Raw genomic sequence first — 14,055 nt, forward strand, 5'->3', positions numbered from 1 at the left:
TTTGCAGAAAGTCCGGTTAATTGTAAATTTAATTAAATAAATAGAAATTAAAAATAGAATTATAACAGCATGCATGAACATAACTTGCTTTTTTGTAAACGAAGAACTAGATTTATTTTATTTTCCTAAAAAAAAAAATGTATAAATTCGGCTATAACAAATAACAAAACATGTATTATTATTATTATTATTTTAAATATGCCGTTTAAATAGCTTTAACATTTACATTTAGACTATTTGACACACAAATGCTGACAGGGGTAGGCTAATCAATCCACAATTAAAAGAAACCACTCAAAATGAATATATTAATTCATATATTAATCGCGAGTAGTTTGTTTAATGGCCTGTTTTCATCAGCCTCTCATATTGGACACGTTTCGCCTGAACTGGTAAGAAATGCACATCAGATGGCCCAGTTTTATTTGATTTGCAGCAGCAGCAGTGTGAACAGACATGCGCATAAATAGATATCTAAAATATGTAACCTAAACCTCTCCGAGCCTCAAGCCAATTTGTTTACGCTGAACAGACGTTTAATAGTGTTAATTGTTCCTCCGTCAATTTGCAATGATTGCGGAAATCAAGCGATTTTCGAGACTCCAGCACTTGGATTTGAATAAATTGTTTTATATTCCCTAGCTCTCTCCATAGGAGGGAATTTAAAGCAGAGCGCTTTGGAGTAAATTGCATCCAGCCTGACTGGCAGCGTTCAACCGCTATAATGGAGCATTATTTGGTCATTTTGAATACAGTAATGCAGCGTTTCGGCGGTGCCATTCTCAAGAAAATTGCTTTAACTTTTAAAAGGAGGCGATTCATTCAAAAGCAGGCCATTGTTACATTATGTCATTACCCTTAAATGTTTTAACAAGCAGCGCAGGACAGTGCTATAATGCATTTTTCTTCATATATATATATATAAAAGAATTACTGAGCAAAAAAGAAAAAGATAGCACAATTATTAATTATTTCATTTGTTATTTATCCAAACGATTGGTATTTGTTTTATATTTAGGTAATTTGTTGTTTTTTGTTTCATTTTATATATGATTTAGCTCTCAAACTTTGCATTAAGCATTTATATATAAATTATAAAAGGATGTATAAAATATTTTTTAACGATTTCCTACGTGTTAATATTATTATTTTTGAGCCACGTGTTCGCGTGTTGTTCTGAAAGTATTTAAAGGAAGCGCGAGAGAGAGAGCGCGCGCGCATTAACACCCCAAACCCTAACCTGCGCCCCTCACATCCCTCCCTCTTTTTCTCTCTCACACACGAAACACTCTCAACAAAAGTCTAACACACCTGTTGTGGGATCAGTGGTGCCCCTCTGTCCTCTTCATCCAAGACTGCGTTTCAGTGACTGGCTCTGATTTGAAAGTTCGACATATATTTAATATTTGGAATTTTCAATAAGTTCAAAACATTCTTAAATTTTAAAAACAAGATAATTAATAAATAAATGACTAGAAAAGACACTGACACTGACATTGCATGATATATTAAGACTTTGTATCTACTCTAAACATGCCTGCGTAATGTCACCTTATAATAACGCTATCGAGTCTAAACAGAAATATCGTTATGGTTTTAACCCCTACATCAAATCACAATATAACTACCTACAAAATAAACGCATCACTAAAATAAAAACCGTCCAAAGCTGCAAATGGGTACGCGTGTGAACCTTTACTACACACGAAACAGATATTGATATCATGCATAAACTCAAGATGAGAAGCTTACCCTCGGAGGATGCCCATTAAATACCAATATGAGCTGAGCGCTATAGTCTGTGCGGATTCTGCGCCTTGATGGCCATATATATATAAAAAACGATGAAAAATAGACGATGGCTTATTGCTTGACAGTGGGATCAGTATCCCAGCCATTGATTGACGTGCAGCTTTAGTATTTCTGTCATGGTCGCGTCGCTCATTGGTCGGACGCGGCTCGTCGCGCGCTCAGATTGGCTGAGTATTGCAGCCAGCTGTACTTCAAAGCACGCGCTCTCTATACAACTCGAGTAGAGAGAGTAAAGCTTCAGCGCACTGTCCCTCAGTCACACTGGAACACTGAGTCATTGTTCTCTTCAACTAGCTGTCTAGGAAGGGCCCTGGATATGGCTACGTCTATACTCGGGGTAAGCAAGCGCTTCTTCATTTTAATCCGACGTATGTTTCGTTCTGTTAATTTTACAAATGGCACTGACGTTTCATTGTTGCTTGCTTGCGTGCATTCAAACTTTTCAATGGCTTTTATTTACATTCTTAAAAATAACGATGCCACAAGAAAATCTTTTCAACTTTCACAGAGACATTTTTATTGTCTAGTTTCTCAGAAAATCAGCTTTTAGCAGTAGCCTCCTGGTGTTTTAAAGAGTAGGTTATCCTGAAGAAGCTCATTGAAAACTCGAAAACCACGTGCAGCGAAACGATTCTTTCTGGAAAATAATAGCAATATAATAAAACACTGAATTTTTAATAGTGTTTTGTTTATTCATTAGTTAATAAAAATAACAATTCTGCCATAATGTAAACGTGAAATTCTTTAAAGACTGTTTAAGACATGACATCTGTTTTGAAAACTACTAAAAAAAAAAAAAAAAAAAATCACAGGTGAAGCAACTGTTTTTCGCGCTTGACTTCGTGTTTTGGTTAAAACCACAACTATGTTTTACACTCTATTAAACATCATATTTCCAAAACACCGCGACTATGTTTTACAGTCTAGTAAACAGCATAAACTTCTCATCCAAACAGGAAGAGCCACGGTTTGGAACTACCCCTTTAGCGATGCTGGCTGCAACCTGCAACAAAATTGGCAACACCAGTCCCCTCACGACTCTTCCCGACTCCAGTGCGTTTTCCAAAGGCGGATTTCATCCCTGGAAAAGATCCTCGTCGAGCTGCAACCTGGGCTCCAGCCTGCCCGGATTCACCGTCGCCACGAACCGAAGCACCTCCGGACTAACGACCAGCACCGGCTCGGGGAACAGCGCGTTTTGCCTGGCCTCGACCTCGCCGACCTCCTCCGCGTTCTCCGCCGAGTACAGCAGCTTGTTCTCCAACACGGCGAGCGTTTCCTCGCAGGAGTCAGGACAGTCCGCCTTTATTTCCAAAGTTCACTCGTCGGCAGAGACTTTATATCCGCGGGTCGGCATGGCGCACCCTTACGAATCGTGGTACAAGTCCGGCTTTCACTCCACCATCTCGGGCGAGGTAGCCAACGGCGCGTCCACGTGGTGGGACGTGCACACGAACCCGGGGTCGTGGCTCGAGGTGCAAAACCCGGCAGGCACTTTGCAGAGCTCGCTGCACTCCGGAACCCCACAAGCCATCCACTCGCAGCTCAGCAGCTACAATCCAGATTTCTCCAGCCTCACGCACTCCGCGTTCAGCTCCACCGGCATCAGCCCCACGGCGTCCCACCTCCTGTCCACCAGCCAACACCTGTTGACGCAGGATGGGTTCAAAACTGTGATCCCCACTTACACGGACGCGTCGGCCACAAACGCTATGATCTCCGGCGCCAGCTCGGGCATAGGGACCTCATCCAGGTCCTCCAGGAGATACTCCGGACGCGCCACATGCGACTGCCCGAACTGCCAAGAGGCGGAGCGGTTGGGGCCCGCGGGGGCCAGCCTGCGGAGGAAAGGACTCCATAGCTGTCACATCCCGGGCTGCGGTAAAGTCTACGGGAAAACGTCTCACCTCAAAGCGCATCTGAGGTGGCACACTGGCGAGAGGCCCTTTGTGTGCAACTGGCTTTTTTGCGGCAAACGGTTCACCAGGTCAGACGAGCTCCAGAGGCACCTGCGCACTCACACGGGGGAGAAGCGGTTTGCCTGTCCGGTGTGCAACAAGCGCTTCATGAGGAGCGACCACCTGAGCAAACACATCAAAACACACACCGCTGGAGGTGGAGGCAAGAAGGGCAGCGACAGTGACACCGACACCAGCAACCTGGAGACGCCCAGGTCCGAGTCACCCGAACTGATTTTAGAGGGTGTAAACCCACGGGTCACGGTCAAAGATCAGTCTCCGCACCACGAGTCCTGAGCATGATTTAAGAGTGTGACCTCAAAAGCATTTTCCTCCTAGGTGAATCAAGAATAGGAAACGGGTCTGGAGTATGTGACAAACTCTGACATTGCATTGGAAAGAGCAAATTCAGTGCAACACTGGCTATTTCTGCTGCGCACCGACGAACGCCTCAGCTTTCAGGACGATAAAGTCTCGTCGAGGCTCAGTGTTTTTAACAGAGGACATTTGGTGCGGAATCGGTGCGCTAAAGAGGGAACTAAATAACCACGGCTGCCGGCTGAGCTAATTGTGTACATATATCCACAAAAATAACATGTTATTTTTCCCTGTAAATGTTACTTATGATTGTTTTGTGGTGGATCCTGAAATTCAGGGAATTTTCTTTCCTTTCGACGCACTTTGTGGATGTCAGTATGTATGTTACACAGCTATTTAAAATTCATTTAACCTTTCCTTTACCCTTGCTAAAAATATATAAATGTTTAATTGTATAAAGTCACGCTTATAAGGCTTTCATTTTGTAATTAAAGGGATTTAAAATCGAAAGCTTGGGTTGTCTGGTGCGAATGTTTTCAACCAAATGATCTGAAGCCCGCGCGTAATTATTACGCATATTTATTTACATTTTAGAAAAATGAAATAGAGCAGTCTTAACATCGATAATGTTGCTCTGATGTAGACTCGTTTTTCCCAGTGGGATAAATCAATAGTAAATGCCCCGAAAAGGCATTTTTGTCCAAATGAAAATCGTGTTAAATAGTATTAATTATGACTTGGAGCACATCGCAGCCCCATGTGTCTTGTATTGGCGATTAGGGATTCGTGTCTTATCAAATATCTAATTACTCTCCGAGACATCATTTGTTCAGCAGCTCTTTATCGCACATTTTCCGAGGGGATTCAGTGACAAAGGGCCTCTGAATATTTATTTGAATTGCTCAAATTAACTGCTTAAATTTGCATGTCAAACGGAAAATGTCCATCCAAGAGAGTGCTGAAGGCATAAAGCATCGTTTAGCTTTTCTAAAACGCTACACTTGATTTGGTGTTATGTGAACAGTTTTTCCCCCTCTCTTCCTTTCTTGCCTTTTCTGGATGCCACTTTGAAAGGGGAAATGGGGAGAGGCCTTATGCAAATGTTGAATTTAAAACGCTCTCGCAGTCAAATGGTCCCTGGCTGTTATTTGAATATCAGTGGCCCTGTACTGAAAAGGTTCAAGGATGCTCTCTGACTTCTTTGTGTTTATCCAGTGCAGCGTCCGATCCCACAGAAACCCGGCGGAATAATTACAGCTCGAGCCCTGCCTGGGAACTCGCTCCACGCGCTTTCTGTGCTACAAGGTAAATTGACCAGAAGGCAATAGACTAAAATTATTTTCATTTCCTTTTGTGAGCTGGTGGCTGGTGCCGAACAGCCAGTAGACTATTCAGAAAAAAAACACACAAATAGAAAACAGTCCATTATCAGTTAATGACCTCGTGAAAAACTGATAACATTTTGCAAAATACGAATAAAAAATAGTCAAGGTTAATAAATCTTTCAATTGCAAAATGCAGTGGTCAAATAGGCCAAGGTTTTAAATATAATAAAATGCAATTTCCTTTTCACACCAATTTAGACAGTGTTTTCTCCAAATAGCAGGTGTACAGAATACAGTCTTTTAAAAGTTAATGTAGGATGCAACGATTTTATGGCACACAGTTCAAAATTTGTGTTACGGAAATGAGCGCTATTTGGGCGTGAAGGCATTCACGAGCACGCTTTACAATTATATGGTTCTATTAAGATTTACAAACGGGAGCTTTACATGGACAAGATCTAAGTGCCTTTCAGGCTTTTGGAGGGGAGTGCTGCGCCTGGGGCGGCGGACAGGGACGCTGTCACTCACGGCCTTTTGTGCGCGTTTCTCTGGAATGCCCTCTGACTGAGCGCGAGGCAGAAGGCAGCTTTGTTTGCCGCGCGGCATCCCAATAAAAGAGAGATCAAAGACGAGCGCCGCTCCGGACGCGGCGCGGGACACTCAGCCGTGACGGTGCTGTTCCCCGCGCTGATCTTTAATTTCCACGAGAGTCAGAAAATGTCCATCAAGCGCTGATCATGTTTACAAATCAAATGCTTATTATTAATAATAATAAATCAACCGATTCACTCCAGAGAATGGTAGCTGATAATGTTTTACTGCCACGTTCAGCCTTTCAGTGGGTTATTAATGCCATGCAAAAAGAAATCAGTGTTTATGTTCCTTATATAATATCGAAAATAATTTGAATTGCAATTAAATAGACTTTTTCATAATACTTCAGCGCCATCATAGGGTTGGATTTATTTGAATATTGCTAAATATTAGAGAGTTTGTCTTATTTCGAACGAGATTGTTATTGTGGTTTTGTGCTCGTATTTCAGGCATTAATCCTACACGTGTATAAACCATGCGCACTGAATGCAACATTTGGTTGCCAGTTTTCACGTGCATTTTCGAATTTCGAACGCCTCCACTTCTAACATGAGAACTCGAATCTGTGGATTTTATTCAGTTATATTTATATCTCAGATCAGTTTCGCTAATTCATTTTGCAGCTGAACACAATAATAATGAGAAATCAAGAGAAATGTCCCCCTGAATAAAAAAATCAAGATAGCAAACTACCTAATAATTGCCAAAACAAAACTCAGAAATTAGTGTAAAACTACTAATTCCATTTAAACAACTATTAAACAGCTCAGTTCTGTTTGAGATGATGAGGATGAAGAGCTGTGAAGGTTGAATGTGGTTGAGGAGCAACAGACGTCAAGTTTTGTGCCACATTCACACATTTTTTAATTAACAAGTTGCATGAACGGATTTAAGGTAAGAAATGAGCTATAAAAAAAACATGAACTTATATGACCAGAGTGCAAAATAAATCATTCAAGTTATTATGAATGACACATGTACCCTCTTGTAAAAAGACTCAGAGACAAACAAACGTTACATTTGGGAAGGGCCAAATGCTGAAAGAACAGAGAACATGTGTTGAACTAGAACTACAGCAAACGCACTGGAAAAACTGAAAGATTGAGGCAAAGCTCATTTTAATTCTGCTCTAGTACAGCTTGAGTTTTTACATTCTCAGAGCGCCCTCTTCTGGAGAAACCCCAGAGCTGCCTGTAAGTGGGGAAGCCACCCAAACAAATAATTTACCCCCCAAAAAATAAAACAAAATAAAAATATATACATTTAAACACCTCCTTTTTCCTGTACAACAGCACTTGAGACCTCTATGAATTTACATGAATAATGAATTGAATTTTGGTTTGTTTGTCACACAGAAGTTACTGTAAGATGTGGAATATAAGACAAGAACCACAAAGACTGATTTTAAGGTGCTAGTGTGTCATTTTGGAGCTTTAAAAAAGCAACTCACAGTGCTTAGGGTCTGGAACGACATGAGCGTGATTAATTCTGTAAGAAGTTTCTTTTGAATGATTCCTTTAATCTGAGATGAGACAGTGAAGTAATGATGGTGTCCACTACCAGCTATTTCCTCCTCCTCTCTGCATCTCTGCTATCACTTCTGCTGCCTTTTTCTCTGCCCCTCCCTCGTTCCTGACTGACACTCCTCCTCCTGTTATTTCTATCAGTTTCTTTCTCTTTCCCTCTTGCCCTGGTCTCGTGCTCCTGTATCTCTCCTTACCTCTCTCTCTCTCATCTCTCCGTCGCCGAGGGCTCCTTCTCTCCCTACTCCTGCTCCTGCCTCTCTCTCTGCTGTGCTTGTTGTCTTGTTGCTCAGTGTGTTGTGAATGTGTGTGTCTGGAGTCTTTCTCCCGCTCTCTCTCAGAGCTGCTGTCACAGGACGAGTCCCTCCTTCTCTTGCTCTTCTTCTTGGCTTTCTTTCCGGAGTGTTTCTCATCCTCAGAGCCGCCGCTGCTGCTGTCCGATGAGCTGCTGGATGAACTCTCACTCTTAGCTTGTTTCTTTTTCTGCTTCTTCTTGATCTTCTTTTTACTCTTCTTCTTCTTCTTCTTCTTTTCAAGACAGTCAAGTTTTCTAAAAAAAGAAGAAGAAGGGGATGACAGTTATCAGACAGCAGATTAATTGGTCATTGTTACAGTACACTGTGGACATTTTCCAATCAGTTTTTAGTTTTTTTGTGTGTGTGTGCGTGCGCATTTCACATTTTATAATTATATGGTGTGTTTATATACACTGGTGTTTAAAAGTTCTATTCTGCATAATTGCTGTAATGCATCATGGATTCCACAAAAATATGAAGCAGCACAACTGTCACATCAGCAAATTACAATGATTTCTGAAGATCATGTGAGACTGAAGAATGAAGTAATGATGCTGAAAATTCACCTTTGATCACAGAAATAAATTACATTTTAAAATATATTAAAATAGAAATATACTTTTTTCATGGTTAATAAATTATTGCAACACAAATGGATGGCTAATGCCACTATTTATGCTAAACAGCTACTTGCTTGAACTAAAACTAGTTCATAAAGACTTAAAAAATTACAAATATTCTATTTTTCAATCTCCAAAAATAAATAAATAAAATTAATTGAAATAAAAAGTTTTCTTAAAACCTTATTAACTATTAATAAGCAGCAAATTAGAAGTTTATTTTGGTGTAGTTAATAAATTTTATTTATACCAATTTATATTAATAGTAATTAACCAATTAATGTGATTATTATAAAGTCAGCTGGTGGTGTGTGTAATAAATAATCACACCTAAGCAGTTTCTGCTTTTGTTTGGTAGTCAGAGACTTCAGGAACTGCACCTCAGGGTCGTCCTCTTCCTCACTGGCCACAAGCTCCTGAAGCACACACACACACACACACACACACACAGTAAGACTGTTGTGTAGAAGCTCCGTGTGAAATCCAGCATGCCTCTGCTCTCTTGTAATTGTAGTTGTTGGTCTCATCAGTTCCATTCTAACCCTTCAACGACGGAAATCGCCCGTGAGCTCGTCTGTTCAATAATTGGAGGTGTTTCTGCAATCCCACGCTGAGCTGCAGACATGGATATCATGGGTCATCTCGGGCAGGGACCGGGACATTACCTGTGCTGGATCACTCATGGTGCTGTCCCTCCCAAGGACACATTTCTTCAGCGCAAACCCACTGTTTCGCATCTCTGCCATTAACTCAGAGGGGTGCATTGACGGACCTGTTAGGACAAATCACTCTTTCAGAACAAATAATGTGCGATCATGTCCCCCCCAGAGAGACGTACGCTAGCGGCTTTGTTAACACAAACACACACCGAATCAACTCCCTTGTCTCCCAGCTGGGTGAGGCGTACAGTATTATTCTATTGTGAAAAAGCAAAGGTTTGAACCAATCAAAACCCTAAATAATATCATTTTCCCACCAATACCAGAGTAGTATCCATCTATCTGCGCTCTGCTACAACATACACAGCACTGTCAGCAGCTCTCAGGAAACACTGCCACCACATTGATTTATCTGAATAATAGAAACACAACAACACAAACTGAGAGAAAAGTATCAAAGTACATCACACTAACTCAAAGATAAAGTGATACTCAACCCAAAAATGAAAATTATGTGGTTATTTTCCCACCTTCATGTTGTTCCAAAACTATGTAGAAAAATATCAGTGATTTATTTGGCATTTTTTAAATTTTATTTATTTTTTATTCTGTAAACAGTGTTATTTTAGTATCACTGACATGCTATTATAGTTCTTGTTTTATGTTGAATTCTTTTTCACTTTAATTGTAATTAAATTTTTAATTTTGTAGCATGCTTTTGTCATGTTTATTCTTTTTTTTTTTAAATAGTTTATACACACACACACACATATATATAATTTTTTTCATTTTAGTAAACTATTATAACCCTGTCTATATTTGAGTTGGCATATCTGGGCAATAATAGCAGTTTGTGTATAAAATATTCCATCATATTTTTTATCCTTTAAAAGTAATGAACTTGCCATCACTAAATGCATGCTATCACTAAATGTATCTGGTTTTAACAAGATGAAGATTTTCAGACAGAACGCTATCATATGCTTCATGCATTACAAGGGATCAATGTTTGTCAGGTTAGCATACTTTAAAAATAAAAACACCTCACCAGCATCATATAATAACTGTTTAGATTACAGTAGATCATCTAAAACCTTAAAAACATGAAATGCACTTCAATGTTTGCCGGACTGCTTCAGCTCACGATAGTTACTCCTGAAGGTTACTACTGTGAGGGACTGTGTGTGTGTGTACTAAAGTCCTGACATCATGACATCACTTTCATTTGATGCTATCAGTCACACGGCACTGGCTCAAAAACACCTGTATTCAGTACTTTTTTATGTACTGTAGAATTTCTAAGTGCATTATTAGACATTATCGCCATCTACAGGTCTGAAAGTGTATATCAGCTCTAATATGAGTGGAGCAAACCTGCCATAAAGATTGAACTGGACACTGTAAGGAAAGAGCATTACACCTGCTTCATCAATGGCCATAGAGCTGGCGTTGATCCCTGACAGGCCAAAGAGAGGACACTAACGATCCGTGTTCACGTGACCCCATTTATGACACTTAATGCACCGCACATTCCGCACCTGAAACAACCAGAAAACCAGCGCAATACTCACACGTTCACTGCTTCTAGACATCTGTTTGTGTAGAGCACAGAATGAAACATCACCTGAATGCCAAAAGGCTGATCTCGAATATTCATGTCATCCTTTGCATACCTGAGAAGATAATATAACAGTGAGACATGCATAAACATGCAAATTTGGGAACCTATAACAACTAGTGCACTTACTTTTCACGAGGAGCTCCTTTCTGCCACTCAAACTTGTACTCCGATTCTCCTTCCTAAGAAGGAAAAAGGTCATTTCAGGTGATATCACGAGCTGTAACTGTCAGAGGACTTACCTGCATAACTCTGTGAAGCCTAACATATGAAATAATTCTATGAAATGAAACATTTTAATGAATTACACATTTAGACAAAATCTTAAATGTTATGTTCAAAGCTCTGTAGTTTCAAAACATGCAATGCAATGCAATTATGACTGAGAGATGCACAAATAAATGTTTCTCAAAAGCCTAATGACCGCATTTGATAAACACATAATAATGTAAAAACAAAATAATAATAATAATGTATGGAAAATCATGTTCATCCTGAAATGCTGTTAACAATTTAAAAGTTATTCTTATGTTTACTTTACAAAAAACAGTAAAGATTTCACAGCAAAACAACACACGTATGACGAAGAGAAGGGGGTGTTATTTTCTGAAAAATTATAAACTATCAATCAGACAACAGAAGACACGTAGAACGTTGTGCTTTTGGGGAAATTTGATCATGGTGATGATTTACATGCCTTAAAAATGTAATGCAGTACGCTTAACAAGTTTAATATTCAGATTTAAAAGTGTGACAGAGCAGAACAACTAATAATCAACAACAAACATTAACAACGTACATGAACATTACCTCTTTAGTCTCCTCTGGAGGACGTTGGTGGTGATATAAAGAAGAATAACAAAAGCAAGTGAATATATACACTTTAGTTTAACTCTGTTTTTGACTTTATGATTAGGAAGAAAACGATAAGTTAGCATCACTTACATTAATGACTTAGATTTATTTTTATTTTTATTCTAAGTGGCAAAAAGCAGGTTTATGACCTTTAGATGCTCCTGGAGGTGCTTCATACATGAAATTAAGGCCATTCTTCACACGATCATCTCCCATCAGCAGTCTGGAATATCATACAAACAACAGAGAAAGCTACAGGTTAATGCCTCAATATTGTTCATTGCTTTATGAAGCACAATACCAAGACAAAAAGTCGGTTTTCGAGAGCAGATTTAATGACCTGTTGTTGTACGTGTCCTGCTCCTTCAGGTAAGCCTGCATCAGTTCCTCCTGCTTCTTCTTCTCGAAGGTTATCTTTTGCTCTGCGATCCATGCCTGAGGATCAGAGTGATCAAGAACATACAAACAAACAAATAACAAACAAATGACTGCCTTCCTCTGAAAACAACAGACTTGGGCTTCTACATAGTCACCTGGGGTGTATTCCAGAAAGCAGGGTTAACTTACCGTGAACTAAACCCTGAACTCTCGGTTGATTAACCCCAAACATTGCTTACTCGAGGTATGCGGTTCCAAAAACGTGTCCGGGAGTAAGTTCATTCAACTCAGAGTATGTTCCTGATTAAGACTCGAGACATTCTCAACAGAGCGACGAATCGACGAGTCACTATGGAAACGGACGCCAGGCTGTTTCTTTCTTCTTCTTTTGTTCATTAGTTGTTTACATGCTTAGTGCATATCGCCACCTAATTGATGACTGTGCAATCATTTTTATTTTTTTCCATTTAATCTTTAATCCTTGAGAATCTGAATTATATTGTTTGTTTTATGCTAATTATATATTAAGTCATATCAGATATGTATTTTGATTTAAAATTTAGACATTATACAAAATGCATGTGTGAGATAATATAAAATGTAATAAATAGTGTTCATAGTGTTTTATAATTTATACAGATAACTCTTATATATGCCAATAAAAGAAATAATCATATTAGAATAATATATTACCTTATTTATTACTTACATTAGCGCTTCCTCATTAACATATCATATATATACAGTACAGACCAAAAGTTTGGAAACATTACTATTTTTAATGTTTTTGAAAGAAGTCTCTTCTGCTCATCAAGCCTGCTTTTATTTTAATCAAAAATACAGAAAAAACAGTAATATTGTGAAATATTATTACAACTTAAAATAATAGTTTTCTATTTGAATATACTTTAAAAAAAAAAATTTATTCCTGTGATGCAAAGCTGAATTTTCAGCATCATTACTCCATCCTTCAGTGTCACATGTAACATCCAGTCTATCACATGATCATTTAGAAATCAATCTAAAATAAATACATATCATTATAACCTTTTATTCATCAAATATCTAATATATTTGATGAATAAAAGGTTAAAAAGAACTGCATTTATTATTAAAAAAAAATTAACACATCCTTGCTGAATAAAAGTATTGATTTTATTTTAAAAAAAGAAAGAAAAAATATTACTGACCACAAATTACTGACCAGTAGTGTATATTGATATTACAAAATATTTATATTTTAAAAACATAGCTTCTTTTTTTTTTTTACTTTTTATTCATCAAAGTATCCTAAAAAAGTATCACATGTTCTGAAAAAATATTAAGCAGCAGAACTGTTTCCAACTTTGATAATGAATCATCATATTAGAATGATTTCTAAAGGATCATGTGATAATGATCCTAAAAATTCAGCTTTGCATCACAGAAATAAATGATAATTTAAAGTATAATACATTTAAAAACAATTATTTTAAATTGTAATAATATATCACAATATTACATTTTTTTCTGTATTTTTGATCAAATAAATGCAGGCTTGATGAGCAGAAGAAACTTCTTTCAAAAACATTAAAAATAGTAATGTTTCCAAACTTTTTACCTGTACTGTATATATATATATATATATATATATATAATAGGCTATATTACATATGGTAATATTATACATTTGATGTGTTTGTGACTAAATACATTTGTGTATCCAGTCAAGATCTGAACTAATGTTGACAGCGGGCCGACAGTAGCTTGCTAGCCTAAACCTTAGTTTAAGTTACCTTCTTTATGTTGGATTTTGAGGCAGGATAAATCTTTTTTGCACATGAAATTAGCAAAAGACTTCCCCATGTTTGACAACCAGTGTAACGATCAAAATGTTATCAAGAACCGTTTGCGTTGATGCGGAGCAACATCAAAACACCAGCAGCGGCGCTTCTTTATGACGCAATAATAACGATAGCGGCGCATCCGGGGTTTTCCAATATTACTTCAGTTAATTTGATTATTTCTATGAGGTAAATTTATTATTCATAAATATACATTTGGGAGAAATAAGCCGATTAATTTAAGTTTTTTATTAACATTATTAAGTTTATAAAAAA

General features: G+C 38.1%; 2 protein-coding genes and 1 long non-coding RNA gene across 3 annotated transcripts in view; 1 reads left to right on the plus strand and 2 right to left on the minus strand.

The window, feature by feature from the left end:
* The window catches only part of LOC122146059, a 63,549-nt gene extending 61,640 nt beyond the window's left edge, over window positions 1–1,909 (minus strand). Inside the window, exons 1-2 of the long non-coding RNA XR_006160736.1 lie at window positions 1,753–1,909; window positions 1,312–1,375 (exon numbers count right to left, since the gene is read on the minus strand). This is a non-coding gene — a long non-coding RNA (uncharacterized LOC122146059). The remainder of the gene's footprint in view (window positions 1–1,311; window positions 1,376–1,752) is intronic.
* A 98-nt stretch (window positions 1,910–2,007) lies between these two features.
* Window positions 2,008–4,598, plus strand: LOC109096572 (transcription factor Sp9-like). Its single transcript, XM_042763169.1, has 2 exons — window positions 2,008–2,149; window positions 2,769–4,598. The coding sequence occupies exons 1-2, from the start codon at window positions 2,129–2,131 to the stop codon at window positions 4,065–4,067; spliced, it is 1,320 nt and encodes a 439-aa protein (XP_042619103.1). The 5' UTR covers window positions 2,008–2,128; the 3' UTR covers window positions 4,068–4,598.
* A 2,259-nt stretch (window positions 4,599–6,857) lies between these two features.
* Window positions 6,858–13,908, minus strand: LOC109096575 (corepressor interacting with RBPJ 1-like). The gene is given in 11 exon segments (XM_042763170.1): window positions 6,858–8,080; window positions 8,777–8,862; window positions 9,112–9,218; window positions 10,526–10,643; window positions 10,730–10,778; window positions 10,853–10,905; window positions 11,534–11,547; window positions 11,728–11,801; window positions 11,919–12,013; window positions 13,732–13,762; window positions 13,764–13,908. Coding segments are annotated over 11 exon segments (1,182 nt in total). The 5' UTR covers window positions 13,802–13,908; the 3' UTR covers window positions 6,858–7,563.
* Between the last annotated feature and the right edge of the window lie 147 nt (window positions 13,909–14,055).

Source organism: Cyprinus carpio, chromosome A9, assembly GCF_018340385.1.
Source record: "Cyprinus carpio isolate SPL01 chromosome A9, ASM1834038v1, whole genome shotgun sequence".
In the NCBI taxonomy this organism is placed as follows: Eukaryota; Metazoa; Chordata; class Actinopteri; order Cypriniformes; family Cyprinidae; genus Cyprinus; species Cyprinus carpio.

What these genes read in the sequence shown, in the direction of transcription:
- LOC109096572 (XM_042763169.1), top strand. Translation starts at nt 2,129, where the DNA reads ATGGCTACGTCTATACTCGGG. An exon ending in TGGCTACGTCTATACTCGGG is followed by an intron (nt 2,150 to 2,768) that starts GTAAGCAAGCGC and finishes TCATCCAAACAG; the next exon opens with GAAGAGCCACGGTTTGGAAC.